Genomic DNA, 19,632 nt, shown 5'->3' on the forward strand with positions numbered 1-19,632 from the left:
TCAATTATAGTGATGAAACGTTTCATGCTCTAGCGATATTTTATCAATGTTCGGCTAGTGCATTTTCTAGGGAAAGGATTTGTGGACCAATTTTAAAGGCTGCGGAAAGGTGAGTCTTCAGCGCCCCCCTTTGCTAGAAAGTAAAATTACAGATTTTGTCAAGTCAGGTATACAACCGGCAACTTTATTCAATTGCTTGTTAACGCAAATAAGCAATCACATGTCTACAACTCAATCCATTATTACAATTCATGTAGATCTGGAAAAAAAAACTTGCTGAAGTTCAAACAGACCATCAGAATGGGGAGGAAAGGGAATTTAAATGACTGAACATGGAGGGGTTGTTGATGCCGGATGGGCTGGTCTTAGTATTTCTGAAACTGTGCTGATTTGCACACAGGCAGGTGGGTCGATGAAAATCACTCATCATTGTGAGAGGTCAGAGGGTCCCCAGTAACTCAAATAACTAATTACAACCAAGGAATGCAGAGCACCATCTGTGAACGCAACACATCAGTCCTCAAAGAAGATGGGATACAGCAGCAGAAGACCACACTGAGCATCACTCCTGTCAGCCAAGAACATGAAAATGAGGCTACAATCTAAAATTGGGCAATAGATGATTTGGAAAACAGTGCTTGCGCTATGACATTCAGATGATAGGGTCAGAATTTGTATATATAAACATGAACACCACCCCCCTCCTGGATCCACTGCAGTTCGCCTACAGAGCTAACAGATCTGTGGATGACGCGGTCAACCTGGCCCTTCACTCCATCTTGCAGCATCTGGACTCCCCGGCAACCTACGCGAGGATCCTGTTCGTGGACTTCAGCTCTGCGTTCAACACCATCCGCCCCGCTCTGCTACAGGTCAAGCTGTCCCAGCTTAGTGTGCTGACTCCCTCTGCAGGTGGATCACTCACTTCCTGACGGATCGGAGGCAGTATGTGTGGCTGGGGAAGACTGTCTCGGACTCTATCACCATCAGCACTGGATCACCCCAGGGTTGTGTACTTTCCCCCCTCCTCTTCTCCCTGTACACAAACTGCTGCACCTCAAGCCACCAGTCTGTCAAGGTGATCAAGTTTGCGGAGGACACCACCCTCATCGGGCTCATCTCCAATGGCGACGAGACTGCCTACAGGAGGTGGCTCGACTGGTTTCCTGGTGCGGGCACAACAACCTGCAGCTGAACGCTCAGAAAACAGTGGAGACCTTCCCACCCTGGTCACGGTCTGTTTTCCCCTCTCCCCTCAGGCAGGAGACTACGGTCCATTCGGACCAAAACCTCCCGCAATGGTTGAATGAATGTCGCAGCGTCACACCAAGACAAATTCCTAGCTTGTGCAATATTGTGTATTACATGAACAATGGCAATAAATCTGATTCTGATTCTGAAATTAAATCCATTGGGATTTATAGGCCTTAAATGTCTTTAGAAAATATTTCAATGTATCTTGTGAACTTCTGAAACATTTTACCAGGCTCATCCCCATTTCTTCCCAATACCAAAATATGAATGCCAGTTACCTATATTGGCACAAGTGCAATATGTTTCAGTATCTTACTGGTAAAGAGTTTGCTGTTATAACACATCATAAACCTATTGAAAAGTCTTTGCTATCTCTGCAACCTCAGAGTGGACTTCTCTGGCTCTTTGCCTGTATCTCTGTGACAGATCCCTTGCCCTCTTCACTTCCTTTATATTCTTCTCCAGATTGTCAGTAAGTCTTCTTTGCTCCTGGTAATTTGCCGTGGCTCCTGTCACCTGTTTAGCCATCTGATCAGTGCTACGGAGCAACCAGCCAGTCAATTCCTGGATAGTTGTGCCCTTTGAGATGGTGGCCTTTGCACTGTCAGAGGCATCCTTAAATTCTCCCTGAGCTAATTTCAAATGTGGAGGCAGTGGTTCCTCTGTATTATCCCCAGCAGAGCCCAGGGGAACCACACTGAGGGAGAAATCATAGCCAATTAACTTCAGTGAGACTCTGTAGTGGGCTTCTAGAGGGTGACCATAGGAAAGAAACAAAGGAAACAAAGAAAACAAAGTGAAAATGGTGGCTCGCTGCCTCTACAGACCCAGAGTATATCTTACCATGCTCCTCTCTGATCTTCTTCACACATTCTGCCAAACCCAGACTGTTGTTATTGTTACAACCGTAGATCTGTCGCACGTTCTTGATGTGTCGTACCATGGTCTCGTAGTGCTCATGCTGTTTATTGAAGGTTTCAGCCATATCTGAGAATCTCTGGTCCAAATCTGGCACAGACACCCGCTTTATCACCAGTTCTCCACTCACAGAGTGAACATCTAAGACAGAAACACAGCAATTAAGAGACACATATGTGTATTTGGATGTGAGAGCGGAACATCAGCGTACCACAACGTCCTGAACGGGTACTCCTGGCTGATGCACATCCATCTTGGTCAGGATGCAGGAGACGCTCCCTCTAATACGCATTTTTAAATGTTGTTTAAAAATTATTAGAGAGAAATAAGGCAATGATATCCAGACAACAAAACCATAAAGCAAGACCACTGTGGACAATTTACAACATCAAGAGTGTTTAGGTTAACATTAAAGTTCAATTTTGTATGTAAAATATTTTCCAGTATTTGTAGGTGAAATCTAAAAAGAAATTACACTGGTGAGGTTTACAGTGGATTACATTGGTTTTAAAGAATAGGCATAACTATTCCACCTCCTTCCTGATGCCATTGTTGCAGAACAGGACAGACAAATTCCTAAATAAATCCACCGTTTCTATAACATTCATTGAGATATTCACTATTTGCCTTCATTCATGCCGCGGCCTATGTGTTAATTGTTACTGAAAACTGATCCTGTTGTTTCACCACTTTGGGGCCAGTTTGTGGCCAATACTAATAACTAATAACTTTACGAGCAGATTCATTTAACACATACCTCAGAGTTGTCGGGGTTTTCGCCTGAGAAGCAGCAGCCACAACACAGCATTTCGCTCGGCTTGGTTGTTCTCCACTTTGCTTCAGGTCAGTTGTTTTTGACAATGCCTTTGCCAGTTTGCATTCCATGTGACGTCAGCGTCATAAGACTTTCTGGGCAGGGAGAAATTCTTTTTCTCCCTGCACAGGTGCGCAAATACTGCATCGAGCAAACGCTCCCGCTTTTCCTCACAGTTTTGACCAAAAAAAAGTTGATATTGCACTACTTACGAAATAAGACCGTGTCTAATTTTAAGTGTCAACCCATCTTCGCAAGATAAGTAAAGTTTGTTTTAATATAATGCGCTCCGTCCTCTCAAGAGTTTCTTATTGTCGCGACTCTCGCTAGATGGCGACCGAGCGTACCATCAGCTGAATCCGTAGAAGAAGAAGAAAACTGCACAGCTAACGTATATGGAGGCTAAAAACATATAACTTGAGATCTTTCCATTTCAACACCCAACAGTAAATGTTTCTGGATTAACAAAGGGTGTTTTCCCCACTTGTATTTTTGTCAAACCTGTATATTTTATTTAATAAATCACAATAAATCAAGGTTAAAAGCGCCCGGTTTAATAACAAAGGGGCGCGACTGATTAAAGCGCTGCAGTCCAGTTTGAGTGAACAGTTTGGAATAATCCTGATAACATGACCGGGGTGGCCTCACCGGCAGAAAAGGCACCATGCTCCAAGAAGAAGAGCGAGAGGAAATGTGTCAGCAAAGAGGAGTACAAACAGCTTTCCAGCATCATGGGAGTTATGAACAACCTAAGGAAGCAGGTGTGTGTGTGTGAGAGAGAGAGAGACAATACCAAACCGCAGGATGTGTGTGGTGACAGTGGTTGTGATTTTGAGCACTTTCTCCTCAGGGAACTCTCTGTGACGTGACCCTGGTGGTTCAGGGGAAACACTTTCCAGCACACAGAGTAGTGTTGGCTGCGGCCAGCCACTTTTTCAGCCTCATGTTCACCAGTAGGTTTGCACACAATCATTGGTTTGACTTGATCATAATATCAGTGATCAAAGCAGGGTGAAATGGTCAATCCTGCTGTTTTGATACAGTGTTTAGCATCTTTCTCTTCTTTGTCCACCACAGCCCGAATGATGGAGTCAATGTCCCCTGAAGTAGAGCTCAGGAATGCCGAGCCAGAGATTATTGCACTGTTGATTGAATTTATTTACACAGCCAGGTAGAAATCTAAATCATAATATGTAAGAATGTAGATATTAAATCATGCACTGCTGGGCATATTAAAGAGGATCATGTTTCTGTTTGCCCTGTGATAAATTTATGTTTAGAAATCTGTCTGATGATAAATTCTGTCTGCAAAATAGAATCTCTGTGAACAGCAGCAACGTTCAGTCACTGCTTGATGCAGCAAACCAGTACCAGATTGAGCCTGTAAAGAAGATGTGTGTGGAATTTCTCAAAGGACAGATTGACGCAACAAACTGTCTTGGTAACAACACAAGTCTAATCTCCTAAACAAGCCCTGGGATGCTAACCTCAAGGCATTTTATGATGTTTAATTTTATAATAAAATAGTCAGATATGGAAATGGTGTAACATCTGTATTTTTTTGTATCCCCTTCTAGGCATTTCTGCTCTGGCAGAGTGCATGGACTGTCCAGAGTTAAAGGCTGCCGTGGAAGATTTCATCCAGCTCCATTTCACAGAAGTGTACAAGCTAGATGAGTTCCTGCAGCTGGATGTCACACAACTCACATATATACTGCATCAGGACAAACTTACTGTCCGTGCTGAAGCCCAGGTCTGCATCGCAGTGTTTAGATAAAGCAAAATACAGGCAAGTTTAACTGGCGTTCTCTTCTCCCACTCTTGTATTTGTCTGTAGATTTACGATGCAGCAGTGCGCTGGCTGAAGTACGACGTGTGTAACCGACAGCAGTACATCGTGGAGGTTTTGGGATGTGTTCGCTTCCCATTGGTCTCTAAAACTTTCCTTTCAAAGACAGTGCAAGCCGAGCCTCTTATACAGGACAACCCGCAGTGCCTCAAGATGGTCATTAGTGAGTAAGAAGTAACAGAAACGCACAACGTCTAACTTATACTAAATTATACTGTAAAAGAAATACGGAATATCTAGTGTATTTTTGTTCAGGTAAACGGTCATGAAAAATCTGAATGTGTGGTAATTAAGCCAAACTCAGGCAAAGCTCTTGTGCTTTTAATTATTTGTCCATATTATCTCATGTAATTTTGATGTCTGAAAAGCCAAATGACCTTAACATGAGTGAAATGGTAAATTCTACAGGCCAATATGCCCTCATCACATTTGTGATATTAAGCGGCTTGTCCTTTTGCACCAGGTGGGATGCGCTACCACCTGCTGTCCCTGGAGGATCGGGAGGACCTGGGAGAGAGCAGCCGGCCACGACGCAAAAAGCACGACTATCGCATTGCGCTGTTTGGAGGCTCTCAGCCTCAGTCCTGCCGTTACTTCAACCCAAAGGTATTCTATGTGTAAAATGAGATTCCCATGGAGGCTGTTGCTATTGGCCAATAACTGTTATAATAGTACCGGTAATACAAAAATGTTCCCTTCAGTTGAAAGGAGCCCTTGGGCTTTACAGAGTCCATTACATCTATGCTAATCAGATGAGGGCTTAGGTGCAGTTTACTATACAGAAACGTCTTTATGTTGTTTATCCCTGAAGGAATCCAGTTGGACAGATATTCGCTGCCCGTTTGAGAAGCGCCGAGATGCCACAGCCGTCTTCTGGGACAATGTCGTCTACATCCTCGGGGGCTCGCAGCTCTTCCCTATCAAGCGCATGGATTGCTACAATGTCTTAAAGGACAGCTGGTACTCCAAACTGGGTCCACCCACACCTCGTGACAGCTTAGCAGCCTGCGCTGCCCAGGGCAAGATCTACACATCTGGGGGGTCAGAAGTAGGTGAGTACATGAGTGTAGAAGGTGGAATTTTTCACATCGCACTTGATTATGGGATTGAATTCTGTCTGAAAAGCATTTGATCATGATGTTTCTATATGTGCTTCTGCAGGCAGCTCTGCTCTGGACCTTTTCGAGTGCTACGATACAAGAACCGAGTCTTGGCAGGTCAAACCCAGCATGCTGATGGCTCGCTGCAGCCACGGCTCAGTGGAGGCCAACGGGCTCATCTATGTCTGTGGAGGAACAGTGGGCAACAACGTGTCAGGCAGAGTTCTCAACAACTGTGAAGTTTACGACCCCAGCACACAGCAGTGAGTCGGAGCCTTGTTAAAAAACCAAAAGAAATCACCTCACAGCTAAGAAAGTGGGATAAATGTCTGTCTGTGCTCAGATGGAGGGAACTATGCGGGATGAGAGAGGCCAGAAAGAACCATGGTCTGGTTGTGGTCAACAACAGAATTTATGCTGTTGGAGGACAGGGAGCAACTGGTACAGTGCATTCCTCAACCATGTAATAACACTACCCAAGTTTGTACTATAATACAACGTCATCTTTTTTCCAGGTGGACTGGATTCTGTGGAATATTATGATATCGCCATCAACGAGTGGCGAACTGCCGCAGCCATGCCTTGGCGAGGCGTGACGGTGAAGTGTGCAGCGGTTGGTGATGTCATTTATGTGCTGGCAGGGTTCCAAGGTGTAGGACGGCTAGGAAACGTCTTAGAGTACCACAGTGACACAGACAGGTAAAGAGAGCGCACACACGTCGAAAAGACTCTATTTAATCAGAATTCCTAAATCTTCCTGAACGTTTGGGGAATTCTCTCTCTGTGTTTAGGTGGGTCACCTGCAACAAGGTGCGCGCGTTTCCCGTGACCAGCTGCCTGATCTGTGTGGTTGACACGTGTGGAGTCAACGAAGATGAAGACATGGACCTCATAGACTCTCAGTCGCACTCAGGGTCTGCTGCAATGTCGCCCCCGGCAACCTCGTCCTCCTCATAGGGCGAGATGAAAATGCAGGAATGGTCGGTGCAACGTTTGTCGAGCCTACACAGGTGATTCACATCAGGCTGAACTTGTAATGAATCAGGTGTGCATTCAAGCAGCAAACATAGGTCCAGCATCATATTTTACAAGAATTTGACATTCATATGTAATTTAAGTGCCAATTGGAGTCTGCCCATGTTTTTTTTAGATGGAAGAGTCTTTTATTTAATGTTTAAAATGCATATTTTACTGTTTGGTTTGATCAAGTTTGGTTTTAGAAAGACTTGGGTGTCATCTCTTTTGCCATTACATGGTGTATTAATGATATATTTTAAAATGGTTCAATGTTGTATTGTGATCATATACTGGAAGAAGTTTTGTGTCTTTCTAGGAAATTAGTCAACTTTATGTTCATGTTTACATGTGTTAATAAAAATCCAAAAAATCAATTAAAATGGATTTGATTTATTTTGAATATACGAAACAAATTAATTCAGCACTATGTATTAAGACATCATCAATGTACAAGTTTATAAGATAATGCATCTCTAATGACATTGTGTATATGTTTACATAGATATACATCTGTCATGGCAACAGTTGCATCAATTAAAAGAAACAGTGCAGTACAATAATACATTTCTGCTTGCGGTAAACATTATCCTCTGAATAATTGCTGTTTGCAGCATTCCCTGAATGTGTTTTCTGAAACACTGGAATGACATCATTTGGTCCCAAGAAGGTGCTTTGTATCGAAATCAACTATTCCCACTTCCTCCTCACCAGCCATCATCAAACTCATCATCACTCATCAAAGCTGCAAACATGTTATCGAGTTCCCTAATAGCTCCACGGCCTCTGCATGCTCCTCTTGTTCCTCTTGCTCCTCTCCCACGTCCGCCTCTTCCTCTTCCCCGACTGCCACGCTGTCGGCCTCTCTTGCCCCTCTGTCCTGCTGATGAATGTTGTGGAATTTTCGAGCTGCACTTCTTAACCGCCGCCAGCAGGGAGGAGTATAGTTGGGCTGACAGAGTGCCTCCAGGAAGGAGAGACTCAGCAACTTGGCCGGCTTTCAGATATCTGACGAGGCCATGTACCAAAGTCCCGCTGAACAACCTGTAGCAAAGGGAGCGGATTTCACAGTAAAATGTGAATTGAATATATATACGTTGTGAAAGGTTTTCACATTTCATTTAATAGCCAACAACACAAGTGTGCATTCCTACTCCTTGAATTATCCCAATAACTTGCCATGGTAGGCGGGGTTCAAGTGTCGGCAGCAGCAACACCTGATTGAGACACAGCGCACTCCAGAGGCAGGCTTGCCACTGGCTTAAGCTGTGGGCCACTCCAACATCCAAACCCTGTCTGTCCCATTGTCTTAAACGTAGTCGATTCAGCCCTATCAAAACGTTGCGTTCTGCAGGCAAGTTCATTGGCGGAGCTGCGACGACACATGGAAACATTGTATTTCAGATCTTAGATCACCCTTAAGTCCTTGAAACAGTGAAAACAGATACAATGCAACTAACTGGTATGTTGACGTGGGGCAGCCCCAGTCTGAGTCGTCCAGGACAGCTCTCCATACACCAGGCCAAGCACTAAAGCCTGCAGATGGACCTGTGACGGAGTTGGTCTGGCCTCCCGCAGCCAGAAGCCTGTCACAGCTACAGCCAGTCTCAGGTGCACAGGAACAGGAGCCAAATCAGACTCTTTAATCCCCAAGACTTCTAACAAGACACAAAGGCGAACTGCCACAGAAGCCTAGATGGAAAAAAAAGATGAGAAAATGACTCACTTTAAGTTTTCCAAACTGGTAATTGTTTTGTTGATATTGTTGTCTACCTGGTTGAGAGTATCCAAGTGCACAGGCTTTTGGGCAGTTGTGCTTCTACTTGGTTTTTCTTTAAGTTCAGATCCATTCGGTCATACTCTTCCACACACACGGGGACACTTGCACCTTGAGCTACCTGCACGGGAGCAGCACTTGCTCCTGCATTTACACCCGGCTGTGTTGACACACTAGTTCCCTGACCTCTGCCTCCACGACCACGACTGCTTCCCCTTCCCCTACCGCCTCTTCCTGTTGAACCTCTAGTGCCCTGGCTGATACCTTGTGTTTCGTGCCTACTAAGCAGTAAAATCCCATAAACAGCCTGACGCAAGACTCTGGCACAATTGTGGCTACTGGCTAGCTTGCTGTTCTCCACTTGTGGGATGAGTATCACCCTGTTCATCACCACAGCATCTACCACCATTGGGGATAATAGTCCCTGTGGTCCTTCCTGAGAAAAACAAGCAGGCAAATTATGAATCCAGTCACTCGGAACGACTCTACTTTCAGAGAACCACAGGGCCAAAGGGCTATGAGGAGGGATGCAGTATTCCTGCATAGCTGCCCACAGCTCTGATTTGAGATATTGACTGTTGACTTCATTCTTCATCAACCTGCTCACTTCTTCCAGTGCCTCTTTTGGATTTGGAAATGAGGACAACCACACGAGGACAGATTCAATGCGTGGGATGCCCTTACCCCTGTCTTTCCTTGCATTTTCATCCAACAGCTGCAGGAAATTTTCAACACCTTTAGGCGCACCATAGTCATTACCACTCAGTACAGCACATAAGGGTAACAACATCTTGTTCATTCCACCAAACCACCGACACAATCCAGCAGTGGTGTAGCACCGAGCTGAGATGTAGCGATGAGAGGCTTTACCATTGAGGTTGGTCCACTGGAAAAAATGGAGTGGCATGTATCCGCCTATAATAAAACAAGCATATTCCCATTATTCATTATAATATTTGGATCGATGTTTACATTTACAAAGAAAAAAAATCTTGTTGCTTCCCACACCTGGGAGGTCGAAGATATAAAAGTCACTGTCATTACTCAAAACTGGGCAATTCCACTGATGGGCCAGACAAGCAATTTCTTTGTCAGCCTCAAATGGGCACTGGAACAGGGGGATTCCTCTCTGACCGAGGACCTGGATGAACAAATCTCTTGTGAGGATGGGAAGAACGGACCCTTTGCGGCCATGAGAAAGGTTGTCGGCCTCCTTTATCTTGGACTGAAGACGCTGACGTATGGTGGAAAACTTCTTATCACTAGGGTCAATCCCTTCAAACCACAACAAAGTAAAACTCATTTTCTTATGATTGCAAGGGGGAAATGAAAAATCACATTTTCAACATTGATTTTAATTTTTTTTTTAACTTTACAATATACTAATTTATTAAGCTAAATCTAATTAAAATGTCATTAATTTCATGTCCTTACCTCCATCCAGTACTACATATGGCTGGATATTGCAAGCTTCAAGTGCAGAAAGAAACTGGGAGAGCAGGACGTAAAAGTCATAATAATCCCCTCCATACTGCTGGTCCAAACAGTGGCTAAAGTAGAGCCGGAAGTAGAGACTGCAGCCGTCAATAATAAGACGACTGTTCCGAAACTTCACATCCTGGAGGAAGTTTTTGTTCCCGTCCACATAGGTGGTCAGACCGTGGACCCCCATGTACAATAATGTCTAAAAAAAATACAGACTTGCAGTAATAAGTGACAAACGGCTGCAGTGCGTCAAGTTTGACGAATCAACCTAATTCATCTTAATGAGTACATTTTAAAATAGGTTGAGAACATATTTTTTCTGAATAAACTCAAAAAATACATGAGTTACGAATCGTTACAAAGAGAGATGTCACTTACTTTCTGTTTACTTTTTCCGGAAATATCATTTCCTTGTTTTGACCCTAAACTTCACAGTAAAAGCTAATTTCTAAAAAAGAAAATAATTCTGAATTGCACTGGATATTCGACAGACTTTCCAAAAATTAATAATGGTAATTAATATAATTATATTTAAAATAAAAGGGGTAAAAATGAAAGTAAATGTAGATAATTGAACATTTTTTCGAATGTACAACTTATGTTGAAGCAATACCAACATTCGTTGTATCGCGAGAGAAAGCGAGAATCTCGACGCTAGCAACTGCTAGCCAGTATCGTTCACCCGTTTGAAATTAATCTGTTATTATTATAGCCACAATGTCGGGGTGCTCAAATTTTGGGTTTCCTGGAACAGGCCAAGTCAACACCGGAACTCCCACACAGTATAGAAAAGACGGTAGTCCGTCAGCTTGGTACTGGGAGAGTCCAGATACTTTAACACAGCTGGAAGTGGTGCGACAGTGGATTGGAAAGCACTACAAAAAGGTAACTAATCAGAAGCTAACTAACTAGCACCCGCCCCTGCTAACAGGTCCAGTGGATCATACTGTAAACGGATCTTCGGTGATGGATCATTCTGCTTTTAAACTCTCCATCAAAATTTGTAAGGTTAAATATTCGGGTGCAGCATTAATTTAATCCAGTCCTCATTTAAAATAGTGAACGGCAATTGTTCAGATTCCTGGATTGAATCGGTTGCTCGTACGTTGCATCATTGTGCGATGAGTTAAGATCCTAACATATTTTTTCGTGTGTTGTCAGTATGTCCTGGTGGATCCCCCATCATGCCAGGCTCTCGCCACAGTGTCCCTGCAGCTCCTTCAATTCCAAGAGGATGCCTTTGGCAGACAAGCTGCCGATCCTGCGCTCACAAAACTGCCTGTGAGTTTCTCTGTCTTCGTAATATGTACATGTAGCTGGGATCTCCACCATCAGGAATTACTATGATTTTTGTAATTGGAACCTAGTATGATATTACAGTAGAGCAGTAGCCTAACCCCATGATGCTATGATCCAGGTACACTGTTTTCTGGACTTGCGGCCAGGAGGTGGACTCTGTCACATCCTCGGAACAGCCCACAAGTTCAAGGCCGAACAAGGATGGTAAGTTGCTGGATGTAAACACGGTTACCTTTCAGTGCAATATCCTTAATAACCCCCATTTTATTCATCTTACCTAACAGGCGAAGATTTGACCTGCAAAATCCATCCAGAACTGAAAGGAATGTTGAGATGTTTGGTGCAATTGAACGAGCGCTGATCCAGGTCTTGCATAAAGAAACCAATAGACACCAAGACAAGCCTAATTCAGGCCATTGATTTTCTCTTACTCACGCTTTGTGTGTCTACAGAACAACTGTATGTCACAACCTGTTGTATATCTGGATAATATGCTGGATCATGAGCTGGCTAACAAACTTACCACCATCATCGTTAAGCACCAGGTAATATGCTGTAAAGTTAAAAATGACCAGATAGGGCAAATAAGCAGTCCGGGTTGGATGAAAGGGTTTTAGAGTTTACTCTAAAGTATAAATACAAACACAATGTAGCTGATGCAGCTTGTTGTCAGTGCTGTTGGGTCACAGTTTCTGCTTCCACAGGGTACAGTCACAGAGGACAGGATGCAAGCCAGCCATCATGTTTACCCCTTAACTGCTTCTACAAGTGACGGTCAGTTAAATTTAAGTCTGAATGGTTAACTTGTAAATGCCTGGTAGTTAATGTGATAGAATGTGTTTGATACGTCTTATTTTCAGACAATTGGATGCGTCCAGTCATCCAGAAAGACAAACATGTTTTGGTACACTGGGGCATGCACCCTGACAGGTAATACCCAACAACCTAGATACTCAACACACACATACTCATGCATGGTCAGAATATTTACTCGCTGTCTGTTCCTTTTCAATAGTTATGACTGCTGGTTGCCTTCAACTGACGTTGAAGGAAAAGTTGAAGAGCTCCCACTTATAGAAAAGCCATGGCGGGTAAGTAATTTATTAATATTTTAGATTAGAAAATGTTTGTTTAACTAAATATAGTCTATAAGGATTGTGTGTGTGTGTGTGTGTGTGTGTGTGTGTGTGTGTGTGTGTGTGTGTGTTCCAGAATAGCTTTATTCAAAGCTTGTATCTATCTGCTAAACTGTGCTAACACTTGATGACCTGATGCAGTTGATTATTATTTGGATGCTTGGCTTCATGAGAATAACTGCCTCCAGACACAGACTCATTTTGATGGTGTGATTCATGCTTCAGGTCCATGCTGGCTGGGTTTTGGACACAGATGTCTTCAATGAGTGGATGAACGAGGAAGACTATTGTGTAAATGAGAGGAGTATTCCGGTCAACCTTCGCCAGCGTATTAACCTCCGAGATGAGCAGGTGTGTCTTAGGGCTGCATTCATGTCTTTGAGCTATGGGGCTTTCAATTTTAGTTTCAATTTAATCTATTTTCATTCACTTTCTTCAATGACAGGACACCAAGTCGACCCCCATCAAAAAGAGAAGACGCTCTCCCTCTCCCTCCTCTGAAAGTAGGAAGAAAGGAAAGAAGGGGTATGCAACAACACTTTAGGACACAGAAGGTTGTAATTTTTGTTCAGCCTTTTGTCAGCTTGTGTTGTAATATTACTGTTTTTTTGTGTGTATTTGCACAGGAGAAAGCGTGGACAACCCGAGGAAGAGCAAGAAGAGGACCTGACTAAAGATATGGAGGATCCTACCCCTGTTCCAAACATGGAGGAGGTTATATTACCCAAAATTGGTACAATATATTTGAGAAAATATACATCTGTTTTCAGGATTTGTTAAAATAGCTGTGTGCTTTCAACCTTTTTTGTATCTCCATCTCCTGTAGTTAACTTAAAGAAAGACAGTGAAAATACTCCAGTCAGAGGAGGGATCATGGCTGACCTGGGTAAGTTCCCAGATCTACAGGTTATCTTAAACCTGCTATACCTTTCTGTTTAAAACATCAATACATGGGTGCCGTTTTGTGCGTGTTTGCACTTTGTTCATACTTTTCTCACACTTCATTTCTGCAGATGAACAGGAGGATGATTTCCCAGGAAGGGTAGGATCTTCTTTACGGCTATCCAAACTTGAAGGGGATGTTATTAGACTCTATCAGTTTTGTTTCAGTGATATTAAAATCAGTTTGGATGAACATTTGTCCAGGAAGATGAGGAGGGGAGAGGAGATTTGCCTCGCTTGTCAGAGGGAGAAGACAGCATCACAGAACAAACCCATCATGTCATAATACCAAGTTACACATCTTGGTTTAATAACAATAGGTACATTCATATGCAAATTCAAGTCAATTTCGCTTTTGATATTTTTCAAATGTAGTTTTCTCTATTCCAGCATTCACTCTATAGAGAAACGTGCATTGCCTGAATTCTTTAATAGCAAGAACAAGTCCAAATCTCCAGAAGTGTGAGTAAATCTGGCTTATACATTTTAAACTTCACATAATATGAAAAGAACTGGTGGGTGTTAAAAACATGGTGTTGCCTTCCCACTGCAGCTACCTGGCATATCGTAACTTTATGATCGACACGTACCGGCTGAACCCACAGGAATATCTCAGCTCAACATCGTGCAGACGTAACCTTACCGGGGACGTGTGCGCTATAATTAGGTAAAAGCTCTTGCTGTGTTTCTCCAACACAATGTCTTTGCAGTATTACCTTTAAATGCATTTCTATAATTTCCTCAGTGGAGACAGATTTCTGGAGATGACACTGGCACATATTTGTATTATTTGTTTTAAGGGTTCATGCGTTTCTGGAGCAGTGGGGTTTGATTAATTACCAAGTGGATGCAGAGAGCAGACCTCTCCCCATGGGACCACCACCCACCCCTCACTTCAACGTCCTAGTTGACACACCAAGTGGCCTGGCCCCCCTTCAGCACAAACCCTTGCAGGTAAATCGCACCAATGCATGAAGGTAGATGCAGGGTGCTCCTTTTTTTAAAAAAAAAAAATGGAATTACCTCTTCTGCAACTTTGCTGATTTCTGTCTCTCACCTGTAGGTGTCTGCCTCACAGCACATGCTATTTTTCCCTGAAAAGAGCAGAGAAAAACCTTCTGATTGCCAGAACTTTGGCCTGCGCCCTGATATCTACACCAAAAAACACCCAAAGGTCTCACAATAACAATCTATATTGTTGTTTTGTGTGTGAATACGCACATAACCTTTTATTTATCTGTGTCTTATCACTGTTTCTCCCAGTTCTAATTCTACTTTACTATCTTGACAAGTTCTAATATTTTATACAAGTCATTTAAGTGGTGGTGGTAGCTCAGTCTGTTAGGAACTGGGCTGAGAAGCAGAGGGTTCTCAGTTCAAGCCCCTGTACACACATGGAAGGTGTTCTGGTAGTAGGAGAAGGTGCAGGAACACCTTCAGAGCACTGCCAAAGTACCCTTTTGCAAGGTACCAACCCATAAGTGCTCATATAGGGCCCTGCAATGAATTGGCAACTCATCCAGGGGTGGACCCTGCCTTTGCCCATTGTGTACCTTCACCGTGACCCCAAAAGTGATAAAGCGGTTAAGAAGATGATATTTCAAATGCTTCTGATTTTTTTATTTTTAAAAAAAAAAAATTGCTTTATTGTCATCTTACAGACTAAAGGAGCGAATGCTGGACGAGAATGGACGGAGCAGGAAACACTATTACTACTAGAAGTAAGCCCAATAACCTGGGATGCTAGATCGGATCCTTTAGGAGGAGATGATATTTCAATTAGTTTTCAATCAATCAATCAATCTTTATTTATATAGCTTCTGTTACAATCAAAATAGTTTCTAGGCGCTTTCCAGAATCCCAGGGCCTGACACCTAACAAGCAAGAGTGGCAAGGAAAAACTCCCCTTTAACAGGAAGAAACCTTGAGCAGGACCAGGCTCATGTAGGGGGACCCTCCTGCTGATGGCCGGCTGGGTAGAGGGAGAGGAGAAGGGGAAGGAGAAGGGAGGAGGGCAGGTAGAAGACAGACTAGGCAGAGATCAATTAAATACATTAATTTTAATAAACTGCTGGTGTAAGAGTAGAGTGGGTCATCAGGGTCAGCTATAAAGGCGGCTAGACCTGTTGATGAATACAGAGAGGAGAGGAGGGGCAGCCATGACCCAGCGGGGTGCCAGCAGCCTGGTGATCAGGTGATAATGTTTCTGGACCCCAGCAGCCTTGGCCTATAGCAGCATAACTAAGATGTTAACCTAATGATTAGACGACCCCCTAAGTGATTATTTGTCTGTCTATGATAATAACTGGGACTACGGAATTAGTGACAATAAGCTTTTTCAAAGACGTAGGTTTTAAGTTTGATCTTAAAAGTAGAGATGGAGTCAGCCTCCCGTACCTGGACAGGGAGCTGGTTCCATAGCAGGGGGGGCTGGTAGCTAAATGCTCGGCCCCCCATTCCACTCCTAGAAACTCTGGGAACCACAAGTAGACCAGCATTCTGAGAGCGGAGCGGTCTATTGGGCTGATAAGGTATCACTAGCTCCTCCAGGTAGGATGGAGCTAGGCCTCTGAGGACCTTGTAGGTCAAAAGAAGAATCTTAAAAATTATTCTAAATTTAACGGGCAGCCAATGAAGAGACGCCAGTACAGGAGTAATGTGATCTCTTTTGTCAATACCTGTCAGAACTCTGGCTGCAGCATTTTGGATCAACTGGTTTTCTATGACCAATTATCCATGTTTGCCACAATTCTACTCACTGTCGCTTGTGCTATTGCTTTTTAGGCTTTAGAGGTTTACAGAGATGACTGGAACAAAGTGTCCGAGCACGTGGGCTCAAGAGCACAAGACGAATGCATCCTGCACTTTCTCCGCCTTCCAATAGAAGACCCTTACCTAGAAGACTCCTCGGCCTCCCTCGGACCGCTGGCATACCAACCTGTGCCTTTTAGCCAATCAGAAAATCCTGTCATGAGCACTGTGGCTTTCCTCGCATCAGTTGTAGACCCTCGGGTGGCATCATCGGCAGCTAAGGCCGCATTAGGTGAGAAGACGATGAGGAATTCGCATGTAACGTATTTCATGCTGTGTTTCCAAAAGCATAAATCTATTTAATGTCTTTGCCTTCAGAGGAGTTTTCAAACACACAAGAAGAATCGGTGGGTAAGATTTCTGAAATGTCCAACAAGCCAGACCAGACAGAATCCATAGAGGCAGATACAACCGAGACCAACTCCTCCTCCCACCAGGTGATGCATCAGTCTGAATATAAGAAAGGTGTGACTTTTTGTGGTTTATGGGTCTTGTTCTGAGCGTGTGTGGATTCGATACAGGGACATTTGAGGGGAGATGGCGCTCAAGTCCAGGGGCAACATGTCAAAAGGGAAAATGCTGAAAATATGCTTGCAGAGGATAGGGAAGGTCAGTAAATCTATTTAGAATATGTATTTACACACATTTGTTAGACTAAAACCTTTCCTCTTTGCCTCAGGAAGGGGAGATGGTTTTGACCACCTGGTGCAGCAGGAGAGGGAGCAGGATGAGAGAGTCATGGAGCTAGAGCTGGTGGAAGGAACTGTTGCCACGGCAGCCGCAGCCGCTCTGGCCTCTGCAGCCACAAAGGCTAAGGTAAAGACCACCCTGTCACAATAAATGTGGTGTGACATTTGATATACCATCTGTGTTCTCTGCTGGACTACAGCAAAATTAGTGTAACATTGATACCAAAGGCTCAAAAATAGTTTTGTTTTTCAACCCAGCCCCACATTTACAAATCAAACCCTATTAAAGGCTAAGACAAACCACCTACCACTGTTTTTAAACTGCGTTATGTGCTCATTTTAGCCACTTTTTCCTTTTTCTCTCTTCTGTAGCATTTGGCGGCAGTAGAAGAGAGGAAGATCAAATCTCTTGTGGCTTTGCTGGTGGAAACACAGATGAAGAAGCTGGAGATAAAGCTGCGCCACTTTGAGGAGCTGGAGACAATCATGGACCGTGAAAAAGAGGCGGTGAGTGAGCGTTGGACATCCGAGAGCTATTTTTCTTATTGCTGTTATTGATTTAATAGTAGATATAAGTTTAATAACTGTGTGTGTGCATCATGTAGCTCGAGCAGCAGCGGCAGCAGCTCCTGACAGAAAGACACACATTCCACACGGAGCAGCTGAAACAGGCAGAGATGAAGGTCCGCCAGCAAAGGGAGCAGCAGGGGCAGCCAGGATTTACACCACAACAGTCAGGTCTGACAATAACACACAGGACAAAATGTCAGAAATTAGTTGCTTTTTAAGTGATATTAGACGGAACGGAAACATCCTGAATTTAGATTAACACAGTGAACTGCATTGATGCCACGAGTGATGTCATCTAGTAGATTTACTCAATATGCATCACTGTCTGGCCATTTAAATTGGTGGTAAATTTTGAATTTGCAGAATTCTCTATTCATTTTAGCTCTTCCTGATCCTTCAGGCCAGGCCGTATCTAACCGGATGATGCCTGGAGGAGGAACTGCCCAGCCGATGGCCACAAGGCACCCAGGGGCTCCCAATGGCATGTGTGAGTATTCATTACCAAATAAAATAGAAATTTGTCTTCACAAGTCTCATCTGTTCTTCCAGTAATCCTTATTCCTCCTGTTACTGTCAGACCCTGACGGGGCAGCACCAGGACAGGCGCCGGCCTCCAGTCACAGCTGAAGGGTCCAAAAAAGCAGACGAACACAGACCAGACCACCACTGTAAACTCGTTCATCATCAGCATTTGCAGATTCAGACTCACACAGGCAGTTTTCGACCAGCAGCATCAGTTAAATGTTGGGATTTCATTAAAGCTGTTTCACATGAAACTCGATAGATGTTTCATTGCATCGCGTTGGTAACAGCCGAGTTGAGATTTTCAAGTTACACCCGTAGCGGCTTTTTTTCTGTTCACTTCTGATTCTCGTACTTAAAAAGAGTGCTGGCTTTATTAGCAGTAAACCTGTGTATTTAGGTCATACCAAGGTTCCTTTGTATTTATTTGTTTTTACTGGATCGATTATTTCAGGTAAATTCCTGCAAGTAAACAATGTTGTTTTAAGATGTGTATTGAGTTTTTTTTGCAGATGAATGGAATGAGTGGAAAATCCTCAGAACTCGAATATTGCAGTTCTGAATAATATTGGATTTAAACTGGGATCTGCTTTAAAAAGTGATGATTAAAAAAAGAAATTTGAAATATGACATCTGGAAAACTGCTATTTACAACTATGCTACTATCCCGAAGTATTGGGATTAGGATTAGACACCCCAACCCCCACCTAAAGTGAGGGTGGATATGGTGGCTTCACATAATTTGTAATTAACGAGTGGCATTTTTTCTTTCCAATTCATAGAAACCCTTGTCTTCAAATTGTCTTGTGTCTTGGGTTGCACAGAAATATTCGGAAGGATGGATTAAACGTTACCCAGAAACAGTTGTAATTTACTTCTAGACCTAAACATTAGCAATGTTAGCTGCATTTGGCTGGATGGCAACAAAACACCGGACCCCTAATATCTAATATCTTAATATAAAGTGTGTGTGTGTGTGTGTGTTAATATGCTGGACACACCCTCATAGGCCTGCACAGAAAAAGCAGTGCTCAGGAGGGGATTTGCGCAACCTGTTCACCCCTCACTGTTCCACACAGGAGCAGGATGAACAAACCAACGCTTGTCCCGACGCACCACGTGCACGAAGGCGCGCATGCACGGACCTTGGCGTCCACTCAGGTGCGCTCTCCCATGCTGGATCGCGGTGAGACCCATCTGTTCAGCCCTGCGAAGCGAAATATTTCACTTGCATCCTCGCGGAGTCTTCAAAACAAACCTGTCCTCTTTGCACCGTTTGTCTTGTGCCAGATATTCAAATTTATTTAATCTCTATACCACTGACGGTTTAAAGATAGGGCTTGTGCGCGTGTGCACGCGCGAGCGAGCGCCGGGGGAGTGCGCATATGCAGAAACAATTTGGTTCCGCTCTGTTTGGCAGCGCATCAGGGAATATTTTTATTTCTCCCGCAC

The 19,632-nt window shown here is 43.6% G+C and overlaps 4 protein-coding genes across 6 annotated transcripts; 2 read left to right on the plus strand and 2 right to left on the minus strand.

Moving 5' to 3' along the window:
• Positions 1-163: 163 nt before the first annotated feature.
• Positions 164-3,150, minus strand: si:ch73-345f18.3 (uncharacterized). The gene is made up of 4 exons (XM_057021625.1): positions 2,930-3,150; positions 2,384-2,453; positions 2,098-2,313; positions 164-2,003 (listed from the first exon to the last, which is right to left on the minus strand). The coding sequence occupies exons 1-4, from the start codon at positions 2,978-2,980 to the stop codon at positions 1,606-1,608; spliced, it is 735 nt and encodes a 244-aa protein (XP_056877605.1). The 5' UTR covers positions 2,981-3,150; the 3' UTR covers positions 164-1,605.
• A 212-nt stretch (positions 3,151-3,362) lies between these two features.
• klhl7 (kelch-like family member 7) lies at positions 3,363-7,332 on the plus strand. 2 transcript variants are annotated; one of them, XM_057021617.1, is made up of 12 exons: positions 3,363-3,747; positions 3,837-3,939; positions 4,064-4,157; positions 4,303-4,427; positions 4,564-4,739; positions 4,824-4,998; positions 5,299-5,441; positions 5,647-5,887; positions 5,997-6,198; positions 6,279-6,376; positions 6,451-6,634; positions 6,727-7,332. In XM_057021617.1, exons 1-12 carry the CDS (start codon positions 3,616-3,618, stop codon positions 6,890-6,892), a joined length of 1,839 nt encoding a protein of 612 aa, XP_056877597.1. In that variant the 5' UTR covers positions 3,363-3,615; the 3' UTR covers positions 6,893-7,332. The 2 variants fall into 2 exon arrangements, with proteins under 2 accessions (XP_056877597.1, XP_056877598.1); XM_057021618.1 differs by lacking the exons at positions 3,837-3,939; positions 4,064-4,157; positions 4,303-4,427 and having other exon boundaries at positions 3,364-3,747.
• On the minus strand, positions 7,327-10,583 carry aste1b (asteroid homolog 1b). Its single transcript, XM_057021611.1, is given in 7 exon segments — positions 7,327-7,993; positions 8,129-8,321; positions 8,410-8,641; positions 8,723-8,739; positions 8,742-9,641; positions 9,735-10,001; positions 10,161-10,583. Coding segments are annotated over 7 exon segments (2,184 nt in total). The 5' UTR covers positions 10,399-10,583; the 3' UTR covers positions 7,327-7,656.
• A 273-nt stretch (positions 10,584-10,856) lies between these two features.
• smarcc1b (SWI/SNF related, matrix associated, actin dependent regulator of chromatin, subfamily c, member 1b) lies at positions 10,857-18,667 on the plus strand. 2 transcript variants are annotated; one of them, XM_057021609.1, is made up of 27 exons: positions 10,857-11,096; positions 11,373-11,492; positions 11,629-11,714; positions 11,795-11,876; positions 11,963-12,055; positions 12,215-12,284; positions 12,371-12,440; positions 12,526-12,601; positions 12,872-12,997; positions 13,092-13,171; positions 13,273-13,379; positions 13,473-13,532; positions 13,660-13,688; positions 13,793-13,908; positions 13,979-14,050; positions 14,142-14,255; positions 14,389-14,542; positions 14,652-14,762; positions 15,250-15,309; positions 16,373-16,631; positions 16,718-16,836; positions 16,921-17,008; positions 17,079-17,215; positions 17,461-17,595; positions 17,694-17,826; positions 18,041-18,145; positions 18,236-18,667. In XM_057021609.1, the coding sequence occupies exons 1-27, from the start codon at positions 10,929-10,931 to the stop codon at positions 18,283-18,285; spliced, it is 2,820 nt and encodes a 939-aa protein (XP_056877589.1). In that variant the 5' UTR covers positions 10,857-10,928; the 3' UTR covers positions 18,286-18,667. The 2 variants fall into 2 exon arrangements, with proteins under 2 accessions (XP_056877589.1, XP_056877590.1); XM_057021610.1 differs by having other exon boundaries at positions 18,059-18,145.
• Positions 18,668-19,632: the final 965 nt, after the last annotated feature.

Source organism: Takifugu flavidus, chromosome 21 (assembly GCF_003711565.1).
Source record: "Takifugu flavidus isolate HTHZ2018 chromosome 21, ASM371156v2, whole genome shotgun sequence".
In the NCBI taxonomy this organism is placed as follows: domain Eukaryota; kingdom Metazoa; phylum Chordata; class Actinopteri; order Tetraodontiformes; family Tetraodontidae; genus Takifugu; species Takifugu flavidus.